General features: G+C 45.7%; 1 protein-coding gene across 1 annotated transcript; it reads left to right on the top strand.

Annotated features, from left to right (window-relative positions):
• The first annotated feature begins 4,775 nt into the window (after nucleotides 1-4,775).
• On the top strand, nucleotides 4,776-19,607 carry pcdh2ac (protocadherin 2 alpha c). The gene is made up of 4 exons (XM_076164917.1): nucleotides 4,776-7,558; nucleotides 10,118-10,182; nucleotides 12,332-12,417; nucleotides 17,725-19,607. The coding sequence occupies exons 1-4, from the start codon at nucleotides 4,973-4,975 to the stop codon at nucleotides 18,030-18,032; spliced, it is 3,045 nt and encodes a 1,014-aa protein (XP_076021032.1). The 5' UTR covers nucleotides 4,776-4,972; the 3' UTR covers nucleotides 18,033-19,607.
• The last annotated feature ends 1,535 nt before the right edge of the window (nucleotides 19,608-21,142 follow it).

Genomic DNA, 21,142 nt, shown 5'->3' with positions numbered 1-21,142 from the left:
GACATGCATACAACACAGCAAAATCTCGAGTGTGAGGTGATGATAACACGGCAGCTTAAGGATGAAATGGACATGAAATATATGCTCAGCAGCTGAATGAGAGCACCACCGGCTTGCATTTGGTCACAGATAATAGCAACTTTTCACTGCTGTTCCCTCCTTCTATCCACTTCTCACCACCCGTCCTCCATGTGCACTCCCTCTTTGCGGCATTACGATGTTGTTGAAGCATTAGATTAGCTTTGTCATGCTCAGAACCACAGATTCCGTCCTTCCCCATCCAGCAAGGATACAAAGCTGGTACATCCTAGGAGGGAAGAGTCCAAAGCCGGTCTGCTTCTCCTGATAGCTTTGTTTAGAGCCACAACAAGAATTTTGCTCTATTTATGCACTTGCAGAACCGAGACGACAGAGGAATTGTTTAACCCTGGTACTGCCCCAGAGGGAGAGATTTCTGTTGCTTTCTGTTCTCGCGTTTGCCCTTTACCTTGAAAGGGAGGTACACCAGGGGGTACACAAACAAACACACCCAGTGGACGCCCCCTCCTCCCTCGCCCCTTCACGGTTTTCACCTGAGTAAAGGGATTGTCGTTAGCATGGGACTGAGTTTTGGAAATTCAAGTATTAGAGACTTCTTTTGCGTGGAAGACATGCTCGTGTGAAAGCATGGGGACATGGATTAGTATGGCAAACATTGTGGATATATTTAGTAACGTGCTGTAATCTGTGTTTGAAGTTCATACTCAGTATGTTGTGTTGGACTTTTTAATGAGAAAAACCTGGCAGGATTGGGAGATGTGGGATTATAACTATGATTTCTGGTAAAAGGGGGGAATATAGCACCTTTAGAGTGATAACAACATGTAGCTTAATGCTTTTTCTGTCTCAGTAATACTGTAATAAATATTCAGGATGTATTCCAGAAGCACTTTTTGAAGCATTAACCTTGCTAAAATATATACAGATTCTTCTATCAGCTATCTGCGTCATTGGAAATTAGAAAATGGCACTTCGACCAACACACGCACACACACACTCTAGCTGTTAGGGATTATGCTTCAGTGCTTTGATTTAATGGGAGAGCCTGTGTGCATACAGGCAGGGTGCTGGTCACGTGTTCAATCCCTGTACTACCGAACTTTTCCAACAGAGGGACCAATTTCACTGTCTCTCCCACCTCTGTACCCACTTGCTCATGCTGCCTCCTCCCGCTGATTTACAATACATGCTTTACATTTCCACTGCTGTTGTCCGTGACAGAGTGTCTTCTTTTGCTATTCTGGCAGTTATCTTGTTTATTGACATATTCCATAATCTGTATTTTAGTATGGGAGATTACCAAAGAAGAACATAACTGTCTAAATTAAATGTTAAAGGAACTGTTGATGCCACTGTGCTTGTTCTGTCCATCTGAAGAGCTTTATTTTACACACAAATTGTCCATGAACTCAAAGGGCGATAATCTGGAAAATTAAGCATTTATTTAGAATTCATTGGCAATGTATTTACGAAGAACAGAGCTTTTTTTCCCCCTGGCTCCACAGACACTGCAATTAGATGTCCGCCTACACAACAGCCTGCAGACATTTCCTCTTTATCTTTCTCACTCCTCTCTCCTCCACAGCGAAGCAGCATAGAAATAGAAAATATAATCGGTGGCATTACTTAAGAACGCAGTTTCATTAGAAATGAATTCTGTACGAGTGGCAGCAAGGTGACACTTGTTATGAAGCTGTGAGTAGAATGACACGGTCCCAAAGACCAGAGTTCACTGCCATTTTATCAACCAGTCATGAGCAGAGCTGAAAAATGATGAAGTAACTGAAGTTAGGGGTGAAATCTGATATTTCAATATTCTGCAGGTTCAGACTTTTCCTGTAATTACATTTCAGAAGAAGGTATATTTTATACGCCACAAAATTCACCTATTTGCCCATTTACTGCACATCAATGTGAGGACTTACACCTCTGAGTACCAAATACACAATTGAAGTGTGGGAATAATGTAATACATGAATGATATCTACTTTGTATACTTTGATGAAGTAATATATGCAGCTTATTAGTGTGTGTTAAAAGACTCATGCTTGAAATTGAGTATTTTAAATCCCCGGAGGTCTAACGAAAGTGTGGTGGCGGTAAAAACAAAAGGAAATAAATGTAGAATATGTCCACCCACTCACATAAGGCCCAAACCTGATTCCCTTTTCAGTTTGAGTGAGAGAGAGACAGAAAGAGGCCTTCCCAGCTGTGATCCAGCTCTCTGGATCTGTGCTTTCCTAGACACCAGACTCATTAACAGGGACATTCCATATAAAAGTGCTTATGGTAGACTATTGAAATCGACATGGAGCATTGCTTATTAATGAGAGGGAGGCTTAGTTACGGGAATGTTATGGTGACCATATCGTATAATGGATGGACAGGGGGTTGTTAATATTCTGGCAGCGACAAAGTAGACTGTGCCAGAATGCTGAAATCCTGTATCCCTCCACTCTCTCTGTCCCTAAATGCTTATTTTCTGGCACTTCTTCGTTCCCACTCCTTCAATGTGAAAAATATGAAGCATGAAGCATGAAGTTGTTGTCTTTCGGCTCCACTTTGATCCCCGGTCGGGTCTCAGCTGGATCAGCGGATGTGTCCGACATGACGCACAGCTGGAGACACTCAGAGGTGGAAAGCGTATCGGCAAGAGACAGTGGGGGTGAAGTGGGCGGTGGGGGAGGGGTGAGGTGGGGGCAGCTGGACCAGATTGAGGGATACAAGAGGAGAATGTACAGGTGAACTGATGGGGTGAGATGAGAAGCACAACATGAACCTGAAGCAACTTGTAATAGTTGAAGTCAGCATTATAGCACAAATACTTACTGTCCAATTAGCCCCATGATTTAGATGTTTGTTGATGTGGAAATGGTAGCTGTCCAATCACTGTGACAACTTTATCTGCAGCACCCTTGAGTAAAAAGGGAAATAACCAACAGCTTTGTGACATGCAATTAGGCTGAAACAGATGGGTGTCTGTTAAATGAGTATGCTGTCACGGAGACTAATCTGTCCTTCACCGGATAAAAAAAGAACAGAGAAAGAAGAGAATGAGAGAGGCACAAAGGCATGAACATTCTTCCCAGGTTGAATATTTTATGTCTCCAGGTTGTGATTAACACTACAAATTGAACCTGTGCACATTTACAATCAATTTGAAGGGGAAATGACAAAGAATTTCCCTTAAAATTCCCCTTTATTTAACCAACTTTGAGTTTTTTCTCCAAATCCCCTCTTCGCCACCTCCACCTCCTCATCACCTCGGCCAGGCATCTTCCCATCCACTACGTAGCGAGCGAGTGAGTCAGTGTCTTCTCTCTCCCGTCTCTCGGTTTGCCAAGCGCCATCAATGCAGACCAGGCGTGGGTGAGACTGGCAGTGCACCAGAAGTAGAAGTGTGTGTGTGTGTGTGTGTGTGTGTGTGTGTGTGTGTGTGTGTGTGTGTGTGTGTGTGTGTGTGTGTGTGGTGTGTGTGTGTGTGTGTGTGTGTGTGTGTGGAGGGGGTGGGAGAAAAGTTTGCTGGCCATGTTGGCCTCAATGGCTGGGGTGAATCGAGATGACTGTGGGTCACAAGGTCATAAATGATGAGACAAAATGATAAAGGTGGTGAATCACTATAGAGAAGGAGACAATAAGGGGAATGAGCATATGGAGAATAATTACACAAATATACAGACTTAACATTGAAAAGTGTTATAAATATCAACCATATTATGTCTTGTAAGGTGGTCGCTTCTGATGAAACTCAATACGCTATACTTTAAGGTACTTGGGTTCTCAGGGCAGACTGATTAAAGCAAAATCCGAACAAGATAGGAGCCACCTGCTAAACCGCGCATGCGTCGTTCAGCTCCGTTCTGCCTCGTGGTTAGAATAGTGAATGAGCCTCCTGTCAACTGTATAAAAACGCAGATATGCATGATCTTCTGCATATTTCCTGCACTGGCGCGATCAAAGTCTGATTGCTTGACGCATTAATTAGTGAAAATGTGTTGTGTTATATATTGTATGTCAACATCCACCAGCGTCAGTCAGACGGAGAGTGAGGTACAGACAATGGGGCTTTGTGCTGACACGAGTCACCAGTGTATCACCTCAGTGGGCAGACAGGCTTTATTGAATAAGCAATTAAGGGGACGTTTGACATAAACATTGATTTAGGCGGCAGAGGAATTTGAATGTGGTTACATCACGAAAAAAAATATCGCTTTTATATTTACGTTAAAGTGATTATTTTTTGTGTAAACGTTCTAGATTTTGATGAGAAATACCTGAATGTTTCCTTTCCGTTTGGCTGTGGGTTTTGTGGTTTGGATCGATGAGTGTAATCACGTCGCTGGTTCATAAATCACTGTATCCCAGCGCACAATGAAAAGGGCGGTGGCGCTGACAAAAAAAAAACACAGGAAAGAGGATCCGACTGTGGCCAAATCATTTGTGTGTGAACACGGAGGTGATCCTAGCGACTCTGTCGGTATGAACAGATTTAACGGCAGATTCCCAATAAACCCAAACATTTACGCGATTTAATCTAGATCCTGGCTTCATTTCTCTGTATCAGAGGTGCCGAAATGCAGCCTGCGCCGATCGAGCGCCTCCCCCCTCCCCTTCTGCCCACAGACACCATCACCACTTGGCAGAGAGGAAGAGAAACACAGGGAGAGAGAGGGAGAGAGAGAGACCAATGAAAGGGAAACGAGTTCACCTCGCTAGGAGGACAGAGGAATTGAAAACATTACCCCGGATAAAGGATAACATGGTTGCGCAGGAAAAGCTCCTCCACTATCAGGCACATGCAGCAGAGAGGACGCCGTGCTCGTCTTGCTTGGTCGGACTCCTCCGTCGCTTTTAATGTGGCGGGTGGAGACGCGCAGCAAGCCGAGAAGAGAGAGATTTCTCTGACCCATCTGGACATCTTTGCCTGCCTGAAATGGCTGTTTGGGTGCGATGTCTTTACAGCGTGAGGGAGAACGTGCCTTTCTCTTTGTGTTTAGTTATTTTCCTCTTCAGTGGCCTTTCAAACGCACAGACGCGCTACAGCATTCCCGAGGAGCAGGAGAACGGGGCTATGGTGGGCGACATTGTTCGGGATTTGGGTCTGGACCTGAGGAAACTTTCCTCCCGGCGCATCAGAATCACACCGGAGAGCGGACGGAGATACTTTGTTATTAGTCAGAAAAGCGGGAAACTGCTCGTGAGTGACCGCATCGATCGAGAGACAATGTGTGAATTCAGCGGCACCTGTGCGCTCAACCTGGAGGTGGTCCTGGAAGATCCGCAGGAGACCTTCAACGTGGAGGTGGAGATTCTGGACGTTAACGACAACACGCCGCAGTTCCCAAGAGACGAATATCAGTTGGAGGTGTCTGAGTCCACTCTGGCCGGGTCCAGGTTCCACATCGAAGGCGCTCAGGATGTGGACGACGGCCCCAATTCGGTCAAGCAGTACCGCCTCAGCCCGAACGACCACCTGGCGCTGGATTCGATCAAACACTTCCCCAACAGTAAGCACATCGATCTCATTCTTAAAAAGCCCTTTGACCGCGAGCAGACGCCTTCGCATCTATTGATCCTCACAGTCATGGATGGAGGCTCCCCGCCGAGAACCGCCACAGCCAAAATCAACGTGCGCGTCTTGGATTCTAACGACAACGTGCCTGCGTTTGACAGCTCGGTGTACAAAGTGAAAGTCTCTGAAAACTCTCCAATTAACTCGCTGGTGATCAAGTTGAATGCAACCGACCCAGATGAAGGCACCAATGGGGAAGTGTTTTACTCCTTTAGCAGCTACACATCGGAGAGGGTCAGACAGATGTTTACTATGGATACAAATACAGGGGAAATAAGAGTGAAGAATAACATAGACTTTGAGGAGACAAACACTTATGAAATGTATATACAGGCAATGGACAAGGGGCCAACACCAACACCAGTGCACTGTAAAGTAGTAGTGGAGGTTTTGGATGTAAATGACAACATTCCTGATATTGTGCTGTCGTCTCTCTCCAGCCCGGTGCGTGAAGATGCGCGGGCTGACACAGTTGTAGCGCTGATCAGCATTAACGACCGTGACTCTGGCCAAAACAAACAAGTCACCCTGGAAATCATGCCAAACTTGCCTTTTAAGATAAAGTCCTTCCGAAACCACTACACCGTCGTCACCGCCGCCTTCCTGGACAGAGAAACTATCCCTTCCTACAATGTCACCGTCACCGCCATCGATGGAGGCTCTCCACCCTTGTCGTCGCACATGACCTTCAGCGTGGATGTTGCAGACGTGAACGACAACCCACCCCGCTTTGAGCAGACCTCGTACACGGTTTACATTAATGAGAACAATGCACCCGGTTCCTCTCTGTGTGTGGTCAAGGCCACAGATGCAGATGCCGGAGAAAATGCGCGCATAACATATACTGTCCTCAACGACAACAACCATGGCATCCCTGTGGCCAGCTATGTCAGCGTCAGGCCTGTTACAGGTGAGGCCTACGCCCTGCGAGCCTTTGACTTTGAGAAGCTTAGAGAGTTCCACTTTCAAATTAAAGCCCAGGACAACGCCGTACCCCCCCTCAGCCGCGTGGCCACCGTGTATGTTTACATTATGGATCAGAATGACCACGTGCCCAGCATAGTTTACCCACCTGCCAACGGGAGCCGAGCCACAGAGACACTATTGAAAAACTCGGAAGCAGGACTGCTGATTGCCAAGGTGTTGGCGTGGGATGGGGATGCAGGGCAGAATGCTTGGCTGCTGTACACGCTCGGCCAGACCAATGCAGAACTTGACCTGTTTAAAGTGCACGAGTACACAGGTGAGATACGCACCACGCGGCGTGTCACGGAGGAAAACTCTACGTCCTTCATTCTGACGGTTCTGGTACAGGACAATGGAATACCACCGCTCACCTCCACCGCCACCTTCCACGTGCACGTAATGGAACTGCCGCCGAAGCTGACCCCTGACCCCAAGCGCATCATTAGGCCCCAGAGTCCTCTAATGTTTTCCGATGTGACAATCTACCTCATCATTGCCCTGTGTGCCACCACCTTTGTCTTCCTGGTCACTGTCTGCGTGCTGGCCATTGTGCGCTGCCACGCATACTGTACCCAGCCAGGGTCTTGCTCGCCATGTTGTGTATCCAAAAAGAGCATGCCAGATGGAGGCACGTCAGCAGTTAGTGGAGTGGTTGCAGGAGGAGGAGGAGGAGGAAGAGGTGGGGGTGGAGGAGCCGCAGGTGGTGGCGGCGGCGGTGGCGGGCAACCTAACAACGTAGCACTGCGCCGTGACCTGAAAGTGGAGCCGCATTATATTGAAGTGCGGGGAAACGGGTCATTGACAAAAACATATTGTTACAAAACATGCCTGACCGCCACATCAGGAAGTGACACTTTTATGTTCTACAACACGGGACGGCCCCACAGTGGCACCTGGGGCTCGGGCTACGTCACGAGCCACAGCGGACAGAGCCAGATAGTTGTACGGCGACTCAGTATGCCAGATGCGACCGCCATACAGGTGTGTCTCCATAGGTCAACCTCTGTGTTTGTCATTTTGCATTGCCTCCCAGCCACTACTGAGGGCATGTGTGTCTTTATAAACATAACAAAACAAAAGAATTAATGATCAAACTTGTGTTGCCCCTCAGGTGAAAGGATGAAAGAAAAGATTTCAGCATTTTATTGGTATTCATTTGACTGTTTTGTACATTTTGTTCCATGTATCTTTAGCTCTACATTGTATCGTTGGCAAACATGAGTCTGAGTAGCTTCTCTTGAGTTATGTATATACTTGTGTAGGTGGGTGATACTCTGATCTGTTTGTTATGCAAGGTTTATGTCTGTCTATCTATTCTCTGAGTTGTGTCCTGTATAATTATGGGCCAGTAGGACTTGATGGCATTCAGTGGTCAACTGTGTAGAGAAATACACAGCCTGGGAATTAATGCAGCATTCACCAGCACAGGCAGCCACCAATCCCACTGCACCAAATTATCAATTTCTAGTCACGTACATTTCTGGTAAAGAAAGATCCAGCCTTGCCAGAGAGCCAGAGTTTGGGAATTGGTGAGGGAGACAGGAATGAGGTAGAGAGAATCGTTTCCATCATCTCTGACTGCAAACTGCTGCAGCGACAGCAAACAAACACCAAATGTTTTGGACACAGTCTTGTCTTCTCTTTACGGGCCGGTATTGTGACACGGTGCATAACAAGCGGCAGAATGGAAGATTATTTTACGGCTTGACAGTTTTCCTCATTAGATTGCGAGTCATGTTTGATTTTTCTATGTAATTAACTGGCAGCAACATGTTTCGCAATACTGGGCTGGGATTGGCTGAGCCCGGCGCCGGTGAGGTGGGGGGACGAGAGGTGATTGGACGCAGCGTTGATGGCGGAGGTGTGAGCTCTGTATCCATGGGAGGAGTGTTGACTTGGAGGGAGAGGGTAGAATGGAGGAAAAGAGAGAGATGAGAGGCGACACCCTGGGCATTTTTATCACCTGACTTAGTGTGAACAACAGGCAGGGGGATGAATACACTGAAACCCACGGGATTGTTTCCTCTCTGCTCCCCATCAGAGGCTTTTTCCTTTTCTACTAATCAAAAACAAATTGATTCCTCAACTTCAGAATCTGCTTTTCATTTACACTTCCTCGTTGTTGGCTGGTAATATTCAGCTATTTCTTTTCAGCTTCATCCGATTTATCTCTGTTACTCCAATAAACGTCCACATCTTTCTCTCTCCAAGCATAATCACACTGTTAAGCTTTTAGATATTTGTCTCCAAACTGCTGTGCTAGAACACGTCTGTTCTCATTTAGAATTTTGACGTGATTCTCCTCAAATTATCAATTAGTGCTGCGTTAGTATCACGTGCTGCAGTGCTCTGTATCCCCGGAGACACTCGGCTCTGTTTGAAGGACTCCAGCAGGGATACCAGGCTTCTCTCATTAAAACCAAATATTGGATTTCCAGGGTGATGAATGTCCACTGCAGACTCGTAGAGGTCAATGCAGCTCCAGACGCAGAATATCTGTCATATTTGAGAGGAAATAGGGAGCACTAATGGCTCTCAAATGAACTGCATGGCCAGACATGGTGAATTTAGTGTTTTCAAGTGGAATCTTTCAGCAGAATCTCAAATAGTTTCAGTGCTCCAACCTCACCTGTATAGTTTGAGCAATGGGAAGTTAGAATCGCATATTCTGAAGTTTCTTTTTTTGGGATGTCAGAAAGAATTACATCAGTGAAAGCCAGGCTGACGTTACGGTGATGTGGTGTCACATTCAATCTTCTTCTGCATGTACCGGTGTCAAGACGCATCCTTATGTATCTGTGACCTAAACTGGAGTGAAATGATAGAAGGTGTGTCGAGGGTAAAGTGTTGCTGTGGTTTCCAAGAGTCAACACAAGGCTAATGGGGACAGAAATTAGAGTGAGGAGGATGTGATACAGAGAAAGCAGTCAACAGCACAGGGTGGGGAGTGGTGAGTGTACGTAGAGGCAGAATCGAGGAAAAGGCAAAGTGGTGCAGTGAAATGGAAAAGTACAGAGTGTTGGCGTAGTTCAGAAAAACATCATTATGGAGCATTACTGGAAATGATCTTTTGATCATTTTTACGACATTGTTAGTCTCAGTTTTAAAAAAAACACATTGATGTAGAACGAGGATGTGGGGTTGGGGGGCAACAGCTGAAGCTTCTAGTTCTCAGGCGTCTCCATGGTAACAAACTGTGCTGCGACTGGCCAAGCCTGATTGGACTAAGTGTGGACGAGTAGCCTCAGGGTCTGAGTGTCACACAAGAGGAGACTGTGAGTCGGAGGTGTGAAGTCGTTCCGTGGTGGTGTTATTTTTGAAGAACACAGAAGAAAGTGTGCATGTGTGTGTGTGTGTTGATGATGCTGGGATCATTTCTCCTCAAAGGGAGGGGCAAGCTGTCATTCTGATTACATGTGAGTGATTGAGTGAGTTTGTGTGTTCATGCAGGCGCTGTCAGATCCTGCCATGACGCATTAATAAGACGGTTTTGGGGGTTTGTTTGCACGTAAGACTCAATTCTCTTCCTCTCTCTTGCAGCCTAAGCCACCTAACACAGACTGGAGATACTCAGCCTCCCTGAGAGCCGGAGGGGTCATGCAAAGGTAAGCACCAAACACCATGTCCATCCATTCAAGACAGTTTGAATAAACATGCCATCCACACATACAGGGTGAAATGTGAGTAGCAGGTATGGAAGAGAAGATTGGGAAGAGGTGCAGAGGGGAAATGGCTCTCTTCATTTAGCCATTAGACAGATGGAGAGCTGATGGGAGGGAAGAGTGAGCAGCAGGTCAGTGAAGAATGAAGGGGATTTTGTCAGGTGGAGAGACAGGACTACACTGCGGTCACGGCTGCATCACTTCACCACTGATCACATTACCCATAAGGCAGTTGGCGACTACCCTCTGTGGGATCAGTGGGACCTGTCCAAATCAACGGTGAGGCGAACGAGACGAGGCCAAAATGACACAATGAGCTAAAGCAAAACCACCCAAACAAGATGCAAATAAGAAGCTTTACATTTGAACGTCACACACCTTTATATACAGTACGTGTGTGTAGGTATATACAGTATACTGAAGACAGATGGACAAATACAACCTGATTGAGACAGATTTGATCACGTAGTGACGGTTCAGTTCATAAATCTGAGCTGAACATAATTAAGTGATTCCTCATTGATCTCTTTGACACACAATAAAACATAATACCTGCTGTAAGTCTACACCCAGATGTTTATATCTGGAACTATATGCTCTATTTGTTAGGGTCATTAATGATTGATTACCTCATCATTATAGCAGGATTTAATGAGGATGAATAGTTAGTAGTTGTGTTTTCACTTTATTACAGATCAAATAAATGTCCGTCTGCCTTTTTTGTCATTATTTGAAGCAAACAAAGCTATGAGAAGGTATGAATGCAAGAAGCTGCGGTGATCTGTAGAGAGATGAGGGCTAATATTATTTGAGGAAGTGTATTGTGTGTCATAGTGTGTCCCATTAATAATGCATTAGTCGAGGTTGATGACGCTGCTCCTTAGCTGCTCTTAAAATGGACTCTATCACCAAACAGCAGCTGTACTTCTCAACTGCGCAGATGTCACCACTTACATCTTTTTTGTGTATGAACCAGATTAAAAACAATGGAATAGGAAAGACGGCCGTGATGCCGGGACAAGGAAGATGGGGGGAGTAAAGTGTGGGGTTGGTTTGAGTGTGGAATCAGATAAAAGAGGAACCAGAGGAGGAGAGAGAGCTAGTGGGCATATTAGATAACATGACCTTGAACACACAAAAGTAGGATATTGATTTGTCTCCTTGTCTTTCGAAGTCTTTGTCTTTTCCCCCAATCTGCAGATTTACAGTGATGTCCTTCGGTGACAGCTCGTCTCTTCTTGCTGCACGCCTGTATCCGTCTGTCTGCGTAGAATATAACATAATACTCACATTCTATTACAAGGGAAATGCTAAGCAGTTCCAGGCTTTTGAAAAAATGGATTTGAATGCAAAACACAACAGGTCGAAGTGCAGGAAGAGAACGAGTCAGTGATATGTAGATAAGATAGACTAGAGGTGAATGTTAACACTCTGGGAGAAGTGGTTCAACACTATGCTTTACAACATATATGAGCAGGTTTATGTGCTTTAACTCTTTCAGATAAGACTGAACTAGAGTAGGATTGTTAATTTTCCCAACAAGTTGAATGTTCCCGTCAAAATGTCCACCACTCCTTTGGTCGATCAAATCATAAAGCAAAGATCACACATTTTACCTGTAGCTTCATACGATTCAAACATGGTGTCAGAAAAAGAAGCTCTCATGCTTCTTCTTCTTCTTCTTCTTCTTGCATGACTGTGTTTGTTTGCATTATTTCTTGCAACTGTGCACATTTTTAATAGTCTGGAGGGTGACGAAATCCCTGCAAGCTTGTGTGAAAATGAAAGGAATGTAATCTATAATCCTGGGAATCATATGGAAATGTAGGGTAAATACTTTAATCCTAATCTCAATATTGCACTTCTGTATTGATGTTTACTGCTTAGCTCACTCACACAGTATGAATATTTTATTATTATGGATTGGAAATGTGCAGAGAGGACTGATGTGCTGCGTCTCATACTTAAGTTATATGGGACAACATGGAGTCTACCACTACACCAATTTATATGTGTGTGTGGCTTCTCTTGTACAGTTTGCTGTAGCACAACATAATCTGTTTGTGTGTGTGTGTGTGTTCTTTTGTTTCAGCTCAGTGCACATGGAGGAGTCCTCGGTGATGCAGGGAGCCCAGGGGGTGCTGGTTCAGAACTGGCCCACAGCATCCAGTGCTGCTGGTAAGGGGACAACAGTTGAGTCAATCCACCAGTTTCATTCATTTTCGACTACGACTAGTTCCATCAATGTGTGTGTGCATGTATGAACTGAAAACCTAAACCTGGTTTATCTAGTACCAGGTTAGAAAATGTCTGTTTATCCCAAAATGTGAGCTTGTGACCAACACGGCTAAGATTGTGGTGTATTTAACATCTGTGAAGTCCTCAGCAGCTTCTTACAACCAGGAGAGAGTAATACAATTTAGATTACAGAGATATCAGCCAAGATCGTCCCGGCCCGCTCGTACAACTTCCTACTGTGGCAGGGAGAGGAAATAACATGTGGGACGGAGGTGGAGATGAATATCTCTGCTCCCTGGAAGGGAGAGCGAGGGGGGGCGGGCAGTGGCTGATTGGATTATCAGCAAGATGTTTACAGAGGAAGAAACCAGTGGAGCACAAAGGACAAACATCAGTGAACACATTACAGAAGAGTAATAAAACCTAATTATGTCTCCTCTACTTTTGATGTGGAATTTAGTTTCACTGCTTTGCTCTTTTAATGATATTTTACAACCTTACTGGAGTCTTCACAATGCATCATCAGCATTATACTATTTGGGAGCAATTGTTACTCTTATAGATGAGATACATTCATTTTATGAGCTACTTCAATGTGCAGGTACACGCATTAACAAAACTCATTAACATCCTAGTTGAACATCTTTTGTAGCTTCTGCAGTCAGAAAATCGTTTTGTTTGATAAATAGAAAGAACGGGAACTCCAAATGTCAGCATACTCACAACGCTAGATGACATTTCAGTGGTTAGGAAACATCAGAATCATCACACGCTGTATTTTCTCACATTGCCAAGTCCTAAATGACATTTACACGGCCCATAGTGACCATAACTTCTGACTAGAGACCACACGAGCAAGGTCTCCTCCTAATCCTTACATTTCAAATGAACTCTCATCCAGCATACACCTGGCCTGTGTGTGTGTGTACTCTTGACTTCCCACATGATGACTGGGAAGTGGGTGACAAATGAGATTATTCTGTAATGAAGAGATAAAGAGTCTACCAAAGCGAGGAAATGATGAATTAGGGAGAAAAAGCCTATAAAACAGGAATGCTGGCTGGGCTCAGGATGACAGTGCCGTTACAGTTTCAATAAAGTGGTGATTTGTTGCAATTAAGAATGTAGAGATGGCTTGGACCCTGCTGGGCAATGGGCTGGGCTGGCTGACAAACTACCCACACACTCCCTCCTTGTCTCATCCTATCTACAGACACACCACAGATACACACACACACACGCCCTCCTCCACCCTGCCATCGATTTCTTTGACTTGAAGGACGATTACAAGCCTGCAGGCACGTCACAACACAAGGAGGGCAGAGCGAGTTGAAAAAGCGACACTTCTAGAGCTTCTCATTATAAACACAGCTCGTCTATCTCTTACCTCAAACCTTAACAACTATATATATCAACATGTTATCAATGACTTGGGTTGATTCTGTGTAACACGTGAAGCCCTTTGTTGAGCAGGACTGAGAGAAACTGACATATTGATTACGTATTACCTGTCACCATGCTGTGAGTCACTGCCTTGGCTATTTTTAACTAAACCGCCTTCTTTGTTAGGAAAGCTGATGTCTTTGGGGTGAGATGTGTGTTAGCACTGGGCGTAGTCCGCGTTTGGATTCAGGGAGTTTTCATTGAGGACTGAATCAGTTTGAGTTTGGATGTTGTACCCACAGGCTGCTGTTTATCCTCAGAGTCTATTTTTTTTTTTTGCCTTTATGTAAGACGAAGCTCTGCAGCTGACAACGCCCCTGTTTCTTTCCCTCCACTTCTCGTTTGTGTGTTTTGGTTTGAGGTTTGTGCCTCTGCATGTGCATATCACTTTAGTTCTAATATTCGGATGTACATGCTGCACAATCATGACCTTGTGTGTGGCTGTGTGTTAGGGCTGATTGCTTTGTGTGTCGCTCCTGCTGTGACAGATGGGGTGCAGCCCACGCCCAGATTAACAGACCTATATTAACAAAATCTGCTCCTCTCTCCTCTCTCCTCTCTCTCTCTGTCCTCTCTCACTTTCTCTTTCTTTGTCTTCCTCGCTGCCTCTCTATCTTCCACCTCTTTTCTCCTCGTATGTCAAAACTCCATCTATAAACCGAGGGTACAAAGAGTCGGGGACGTGTTGAATTTCCTGGAAATTAAGAAATCAGGGAGAAGGGAAATGTGTGGGTTGCATTGAACAAAAACTGATTTTATGATATTTGCATTGGGATGTGACAACGACTAATTCAGAAACACTGGAAGACACAGAGGAAAGAGAGAAAGATGTATATGTGGCTGCTGTTGCTAGGGGAGAATGCTTAGACCAGACGAAAGAGAGAGAGGGAGGGAGCGAGCTTGCAGCATTATTCTCCATCAGCACAAGCACTGTCACCATGACTCCTACCAACATCCCACTGATTCACCGGAGGATGTAGTTTCCATGGCAACCACTCGTGGCCCCCAATATGGGCAGAGGAGAGAGAAGAGGAGGGGGTGTAAGATGGAGAGGAGTGCAGCCATATGGTGTGGGACAATAGGTAGAGAAGGGGGTAGGGGGAGGGGGGGAATGGTGAAGAACACGAATAAACACAAAGAGAGGGTAGAGAGATGTGTTGGTGTTTATGTGTAGAAGTGGAGAGGTACTGTACATAGGAAGGGGAGGGGCCTATATAGGTTTTGGCGTTGGTATACTGCAGAGGTGGAGGCACAGTCAGTGTCTTTCTGTGTTGCCACTGAGCCGCACACACGCAGGGAGGGAGAGGTGGATTTTTATTAAAGATAACAGCGATCCACTGCAGCAAGCACCTGTCAGGGCAACATGTGCTCAAGGGTACAGGCAAAAAGCCAAGCGTTTGTGTGTGTGTGTGTGAGAGAGAGAGAGAGAGAGACAGAGGGTGGGGCAGGACTGGGGAGAGGAGAAAGGTGACAAGGGAAAGAATAAAGGATTTTACTTCCTCCCTTCGGTCCCTTGGGGCCTTGCCAGGATGCCAGCATGACCTCAAAACATTTTAAACTCACCTTCGTCGGTCTGACCCGGACGGGCAGGTGAGGGTTTCCATCAGACAGTTTGAGGTCACTGGCCATGTGCGATGCTGGATGACTGCAGTTAGTTTCTAAGCAGAGGTCAGAGCCATTTCAGGGCCCAGTGGCTCCATTTAGAACCTTCACTCTGTTTCTCAATGGTTCCATCTCTCTGTACTTCCTGTTCTTAACTTTAGTTATTTGCTTCCTTTCATTATCAGCTTTAATTTTGGAGTGATAATAAAGGGAAGCACAGATTCCTTGCTCGGCTCTCTTTGGTCTTTAAATATCTTTCAATCTGTCTCTCTGTTCTGAAGATAAACTGGTGTCAGATTTTCTATTCATCAGTATATATAAGAAAACAGAAAGGCAATAATTATACACAGCTGCAGAGTTATTACTGCAAACACACGGCTGTTAAAAGAGGACATCTCATACTGTATATCATAAAAGTTTTAATCTTTGTAGCTTGTCCTTTATGCTTGCAGGCACAGCGTTAGAACAGACCCAGACATGAATGAGAATTGAGTTTTGTTCAATCAGAATTTACACACAGAACAGGCCACTTGCGCAAAAAATAGAGGAGGGTGTGGTCCCAACAATCACAAAATGTCTCCACCACTCTACAAAATGTCCCCCACCCCACCAAATACCCCTTATGCCTCTCCAGGTTTTTGTTGGGTGCATCATGTTTCACATCTGCATCCTTGCACTTCCTGGCCCCCTCCTCCTCCTCCTCCTCCTCCTCCTGCTCAGCTCATTATGTAATGCTGCACTGCACTCCACTGCGCCTCTGCCTGACTGGCCCGGCGGTGGGGTGAATAAAGTAGAGTTGGCAAAACAGAGCTTGGGCGATTATAAGCCGCTGCGAGAAGCTCCAAGGAGTGACAGCGCACGCACGTGTAGAGATGCTGGAGCGTTAGGAAGCAATGAAGATGGACAGAGGGAAGTAAACTGCGAAGGAGAAGCAAGAACAAATCACACAATGTTTCGAAATCACAATTATAGTTGTTAGTGGCTTCACTGGTACATGTAGAGGCAGGGCGAGGTAATGAAGATGGACTCGGTCTCAGCTGTAGAGAGTGAAATCATCCTTCTCTCTTATGTGCTTGGTAGTTAACATTGATGGACAAGATGTTCACCCAATCACATGATTAAGATGTCGTTAACGGTTGTTGGATGGCTGAGATTTGACGGCAGATTAGTTGAAAGGTCAGTGGAGACTAGAGACAGCGAGAGGAGGGCAGGTGTTAGGTGGTTGTGTATGAGGGAAAAAGAGAAGACATGTCAATACAGTGAATCAGCAGTAAGAATTTGACCTGTATAACTGGCACCCTTACTCATGACTCAGCACTGTCTGGGGTGCTGTTGTGCTTATGAATGTAGGTCTGCACCAAGGACACCGCTGTCTCATCAGGGCTCTCAACTGATAGACGGAGACAATTTAGAGTGACGGTTTATCAAAGGAAGGTTAGGACAGGACGGGGACGGTGGCATTCTCTGTCCCGGGTGTCACATCAGGTCAGGCCACTTCTTTCAGACACAATTCCTTCTGGTTGGACGGAGTTCATCTCCCCTCCGGAAAGAACTCTGGGAAAAAAAGAGAAACAGTCAGAGAGAAATAAAAGGGACATATAAGGGAGGTGTAAGTAGGACACTGCTGTGAGGAATAACCGCCTGGACGACATTTTGCAGACTGTGTTTAGTTTTTGGTACAAACACACAGATGACAGACAGACCATAATATTCACCTTACAAACCCCATTATGAGGCTACTGTGCAGCTCAACCTGAAGCTCAACTGCTGACTTGAATATAACTCTAAAAAATATATATATAACTTCAAGTAATTTCCCTGAATACGAAGAGAGGAGCACTAAACGACTGCATGCAGCGTCGGCTTTATGAAGCCGTCCCATTATGTGTCTTTAAAGCAACACATGAGAGAAGATGTTGCACTCTATACTGCATATGCACTCACTGCACTGCCATCCAAGGCGCCGGGTTTGATTTTACACTCCATTAAAAAGGTTTGAAAGTCTTATCATGGCCACAGATGGAGTGTTTGACTCAGTGGGCCATGTTTCTATACATAAAAGCTGTTGGAAAATTAGCACTGTTCCTGTCATCCAGTGTGGGAGGCCGGAAAACGTGCGGTTCAATACTAGAAAATGTGTTAATTTGAGGGTGAGAGATAAAGTGCAAACACTGATGTATCACACTTCTCTGCTCCTTTTAGATGCAGATGGAGGAGAGGTGTCCCCCCCAATGGGCGCCGGGGTGGACAGCAACAGCTGGCACTTCCGCTACGGCCCAGGTGGCCCAGGTGCACCCCCCCAGCACCTGAAGCCCGGTGAGGTCCCCCCGGAGGCCTTCATCATCCCGGGCTCCCCCGCCATCATATCCATCAGACAGAACCAGGGAGGGGAGGACGACAAGAGCGACTTCATCACCTTCGGCAAGAAGGAGGAGGCCAAGAAGAAGAAGAAGAAGAAGAAGGAGAAGAAGGACAAGAAGGATAAGGGAAAGGACGACGGGGACGAGTAGAGAAGCCGAGAGAGAAGATGACAAAGAAGGAAATGGCGTTGTTAAAACAGAGGTACCAACCAGAATCCACAGGGTTAAAACCAAACATGAAAAGTATTATCGATGCCCCGCCTCCATTTTATCTCACTTTTTTCAATCTTTCCGTTGTAACTCGGCCTTCCTCTGAGGTAAATTACTGATTTTGCCTTTATGAACGACAAAACGAATCAATGATTTTCCTCCACGCCCCCGTTCGTGCCTGTACACCCCGATTTGATTTGACGTGAGAAAGTCTCCCCCTCTTTGGTCTCTATTATTCACCCCACTGGGCGTGTTGGCACCTCTGTCTTACCCCCTCCCCCAACCAATACACACGCACGAGAAACGACAGAACGCTCTGTGCCAGCCGAGGAAAAGAAAGAAAGAAAGACGAAGAAGACTGAGCCACGTACGCAGTCTGGAGCTGGACACACACACACACACACACACACCACTTGTAAATAGTACAGACAGCAGCGAGTCGGTGAATCCAAGGCTAAACAAAACACTGCTGCGTATTCTTCTGCTGGTTACCAACGGTGTTTCCGAAGTGAGATGTAAATGAAACTGCATGCACACACAGTCACACGCAAATACACTTGCATATTCGCCGACGTTAAAGCGCAGACGCAAATATCTACACACACACACTCGTCACGAAAAAGCACTGGAGACCAAGAGAAGCGGAGAGAGAAACTGCACGGCGTAAACGAGCTGCGCTTTCCATCCAGACGCTGCAAAGCTTCTTTCGCCTCTGCGGTGCAAACGCGTCCATCGCTCTCTCTCTCTCAGGATGGGACCATCCTGCGCAATCACGCTGTAACTGCTCGCAGAATAGCCGCTGTACGTCTCCAGGTCGAACCCCAACTTGCTCGAAATGAGGATGAGCAGGATCAGGAAGATGAGAGGAGTGGAGAAGATACCTGACCTTCTCCTGAGGACCACAGAAAGGAGGGCGGTTGGGGGGGGGGGCGGGGAGGGGAGTCCAGCTGAGCGTCATTGTGACTCAGCTTGCATTGACTGGACTATAATGAAACCTTGTAGAACACCAGGAGGGTCTGGAGATAAACACAACACCATCTCTTCTCCACCTGCTGCAGCAGAAGCTTCTTGCTTTATGCGTTGAATGTTTGGTAGCAACCCACTCCCGACCTGATACCTTGATTTTACACAGACTCACCCTCCCTCTTGTCCCGAGCTACCACAAAACATCCTCCCTCCCTCAAGATCCATCTGCGTCTCTTCCGGTTACCCCACTCCTTCATGTGATGATAAAGGGTTGTGAACTTATTTTAAATGAATTTGCTCTCTGGAGAGAATTGGTGACATTTTTCTGTTCTTTTTTCAAAGCTTTAAATGTGTTTTGCTAGTCATACCTGCCGCCGTTTGCCCGCGGTCACTAGCCTATGCTGGCCGTAGACCTGAACCCCGAACCCTCCCCGCTCAGGAATGATCCTGGGAAAGGCCTGCTCTGAACATTGTGGTGTGCTGGGAACAGCATGGAGTAATGTGGATGAGGCCCGGGAACTTATACCCTTATCCCTTGTTAGATGTCTCTCTTAAGTGCAAAACGGTTCAGTGCTTTTAACTTGTGAATACAGTTCACCGTTGATTTTTTGTTTGTAGCCACCGGGCGAGAGCGACCTGGTGGGATGGAGTGAGCAGGGATGAGTGGAGGAGACAGGCGCCGTGGGCTGGCCCTCTCCCTCTCTACGCGCAGGAGAATAAAAGCTTGTTCTGCAAAACTGATTGTCCCATATTGAGCTTTGTATATGCTGTAAATGTAGCATAGATTGTCGTGGACCGTCTCTAACCTGATAAACGTGTGGTCATCTGAAGATTCCCATCCCGTGTAGCTCTATCCCGCCACTCCTCTCGCTCAGGAGCTGCAGAACAAAGCGCAGAGACGCATCTCAAACCGGCTCCCACTGGTTCCCCTCCCCTTGCCTGTAACTTGTTGCCACATCCCCAGAGCTTTGTGGCTCCGTATGACGTCACTCCACTAAGTGGCTGCTGCATGTAACGCTCAAAGGAAACACATACTATATAGAGAAATATATATATAAATAGATAGATGGCTATGATTTTATTCTTTTGTATCATTTTCTTCATTACTCACACGGGAGATATTTGTATGTAATTCTGTCTCTGCCAAACATTATCTATGTACTACCTGTCACAATCCACGGATGTTGTATGGCATCAACTAAACCTGTTTGGATATTTGTAAATTCTATTGTGTGATACCCTTGAAGGCAACTTCTCTTTCCTTTTCCCAACTATGATTTCCGCTTTTGAGAACATGCAAAGAAAAGAGAGGAGGAAAAAAAAAAAACAGGAAAAAAAATCACTCTGTGTCTGGCTTTGACATGATGATCTTACTAACATTGTAATATTGTAACTGAACTATGTATGATCCTATGATGAGCTGTCACTTCCCTTTCACTCTACTTTCAGAAAAAGAGATTAAAAAAAATAAAGAAAAAAAACATGCTGGTGTAATATAGGTATATGTAGTGTGCGCTTGTGTTAGTGAGCATCCATGCTGTCATTCTTTCCCGGTGTTTGGTGGTGATATGGTGGCATCGTGCTGTCCTCTATGGGGCAGACCACATCTCTTGTAAAACCCTTTTTACACCTGCTCATCAGCTGTGACAGTGAAGTAGTGAATTTCATTTATTTCATTTATTTTTCTGCCTTTTATTTGACCTAAATGGATACAGTGGTAATGTGTTTTGTTTATAAATCACTAATAAAGTTTTCTTTCTTAAAAACAAGATTGTGTTTACTGTCTTTGGAGCTTGTGTTATTTGTCTCTCTGTCTCTCTGTCGGTCGGTCTGTCTGTCTGTCTGTCTGTCTGTCTGTCTGTCTGTCTGTCTGTCTCTCTCTCTCTCTCTCTCTCTCTCTCTCTCTCTCTCTCTCTCTCTCTCTCTCTCTCTCTCTCTCTCTCTCTCTCTCTCTCTCTCTCTCTCTCTCCACCCAGCCTGCATCGAGAGGGAGGAGACTGTGCAATGAGAGAAGTTCAGGAGTTCATGTTAAAGCACTGCTTGCCAGAATGTGACACAGAATGTGGGAGACAGACGGTTGCTAT

Source organism: Genypterus blacodes, unplaced genomic scaffold, assembly GCF_046128005.1.
Source record: "Genypterus blacodes isolate CSIRO-AG114 ecotype Tasmania unplaced genomic scaffold, CSIRO-AGI_Gbla_v1 ptg000139l_1, whole genome shotgun sequence".
Classification (NCBI taxonomy): Eukaryota; Metazoa; Chordata; class Actinopteri; order Ophidiiformes; family Ophidiidae; genus Genypterus; species Genypterus blacodes.
The sequence above is the reverse complement of the archived record's forward strand: the minus strand, read 5'-3'. Positions and strand labels throughout refer to the sequence as shown.

Coding starts and splice junctions, on each gene's coding strand:
- pcdh2ac (XM_076164917.1), top strand. CDS start 4,973: ATGGCTGTTTGGGTGCGATGTCTTTACAGCGTGAGGGAGAACGTGCCT. Junction 10,183..12,331: donor GCCGGAGGGGTCATGCAAAG/GTAAGCACCAAA, acceptor CTTTTGTTTCAG/CTCAGTGCACATGGAGGAGT. Junction 12,418..17,724: donor CACAGCATCCAGTGCTGCTG/GTAAGGGGACAA, acceptor TGCTCCTTTTAG/ATGCAGATGGAGGAGAGGTG.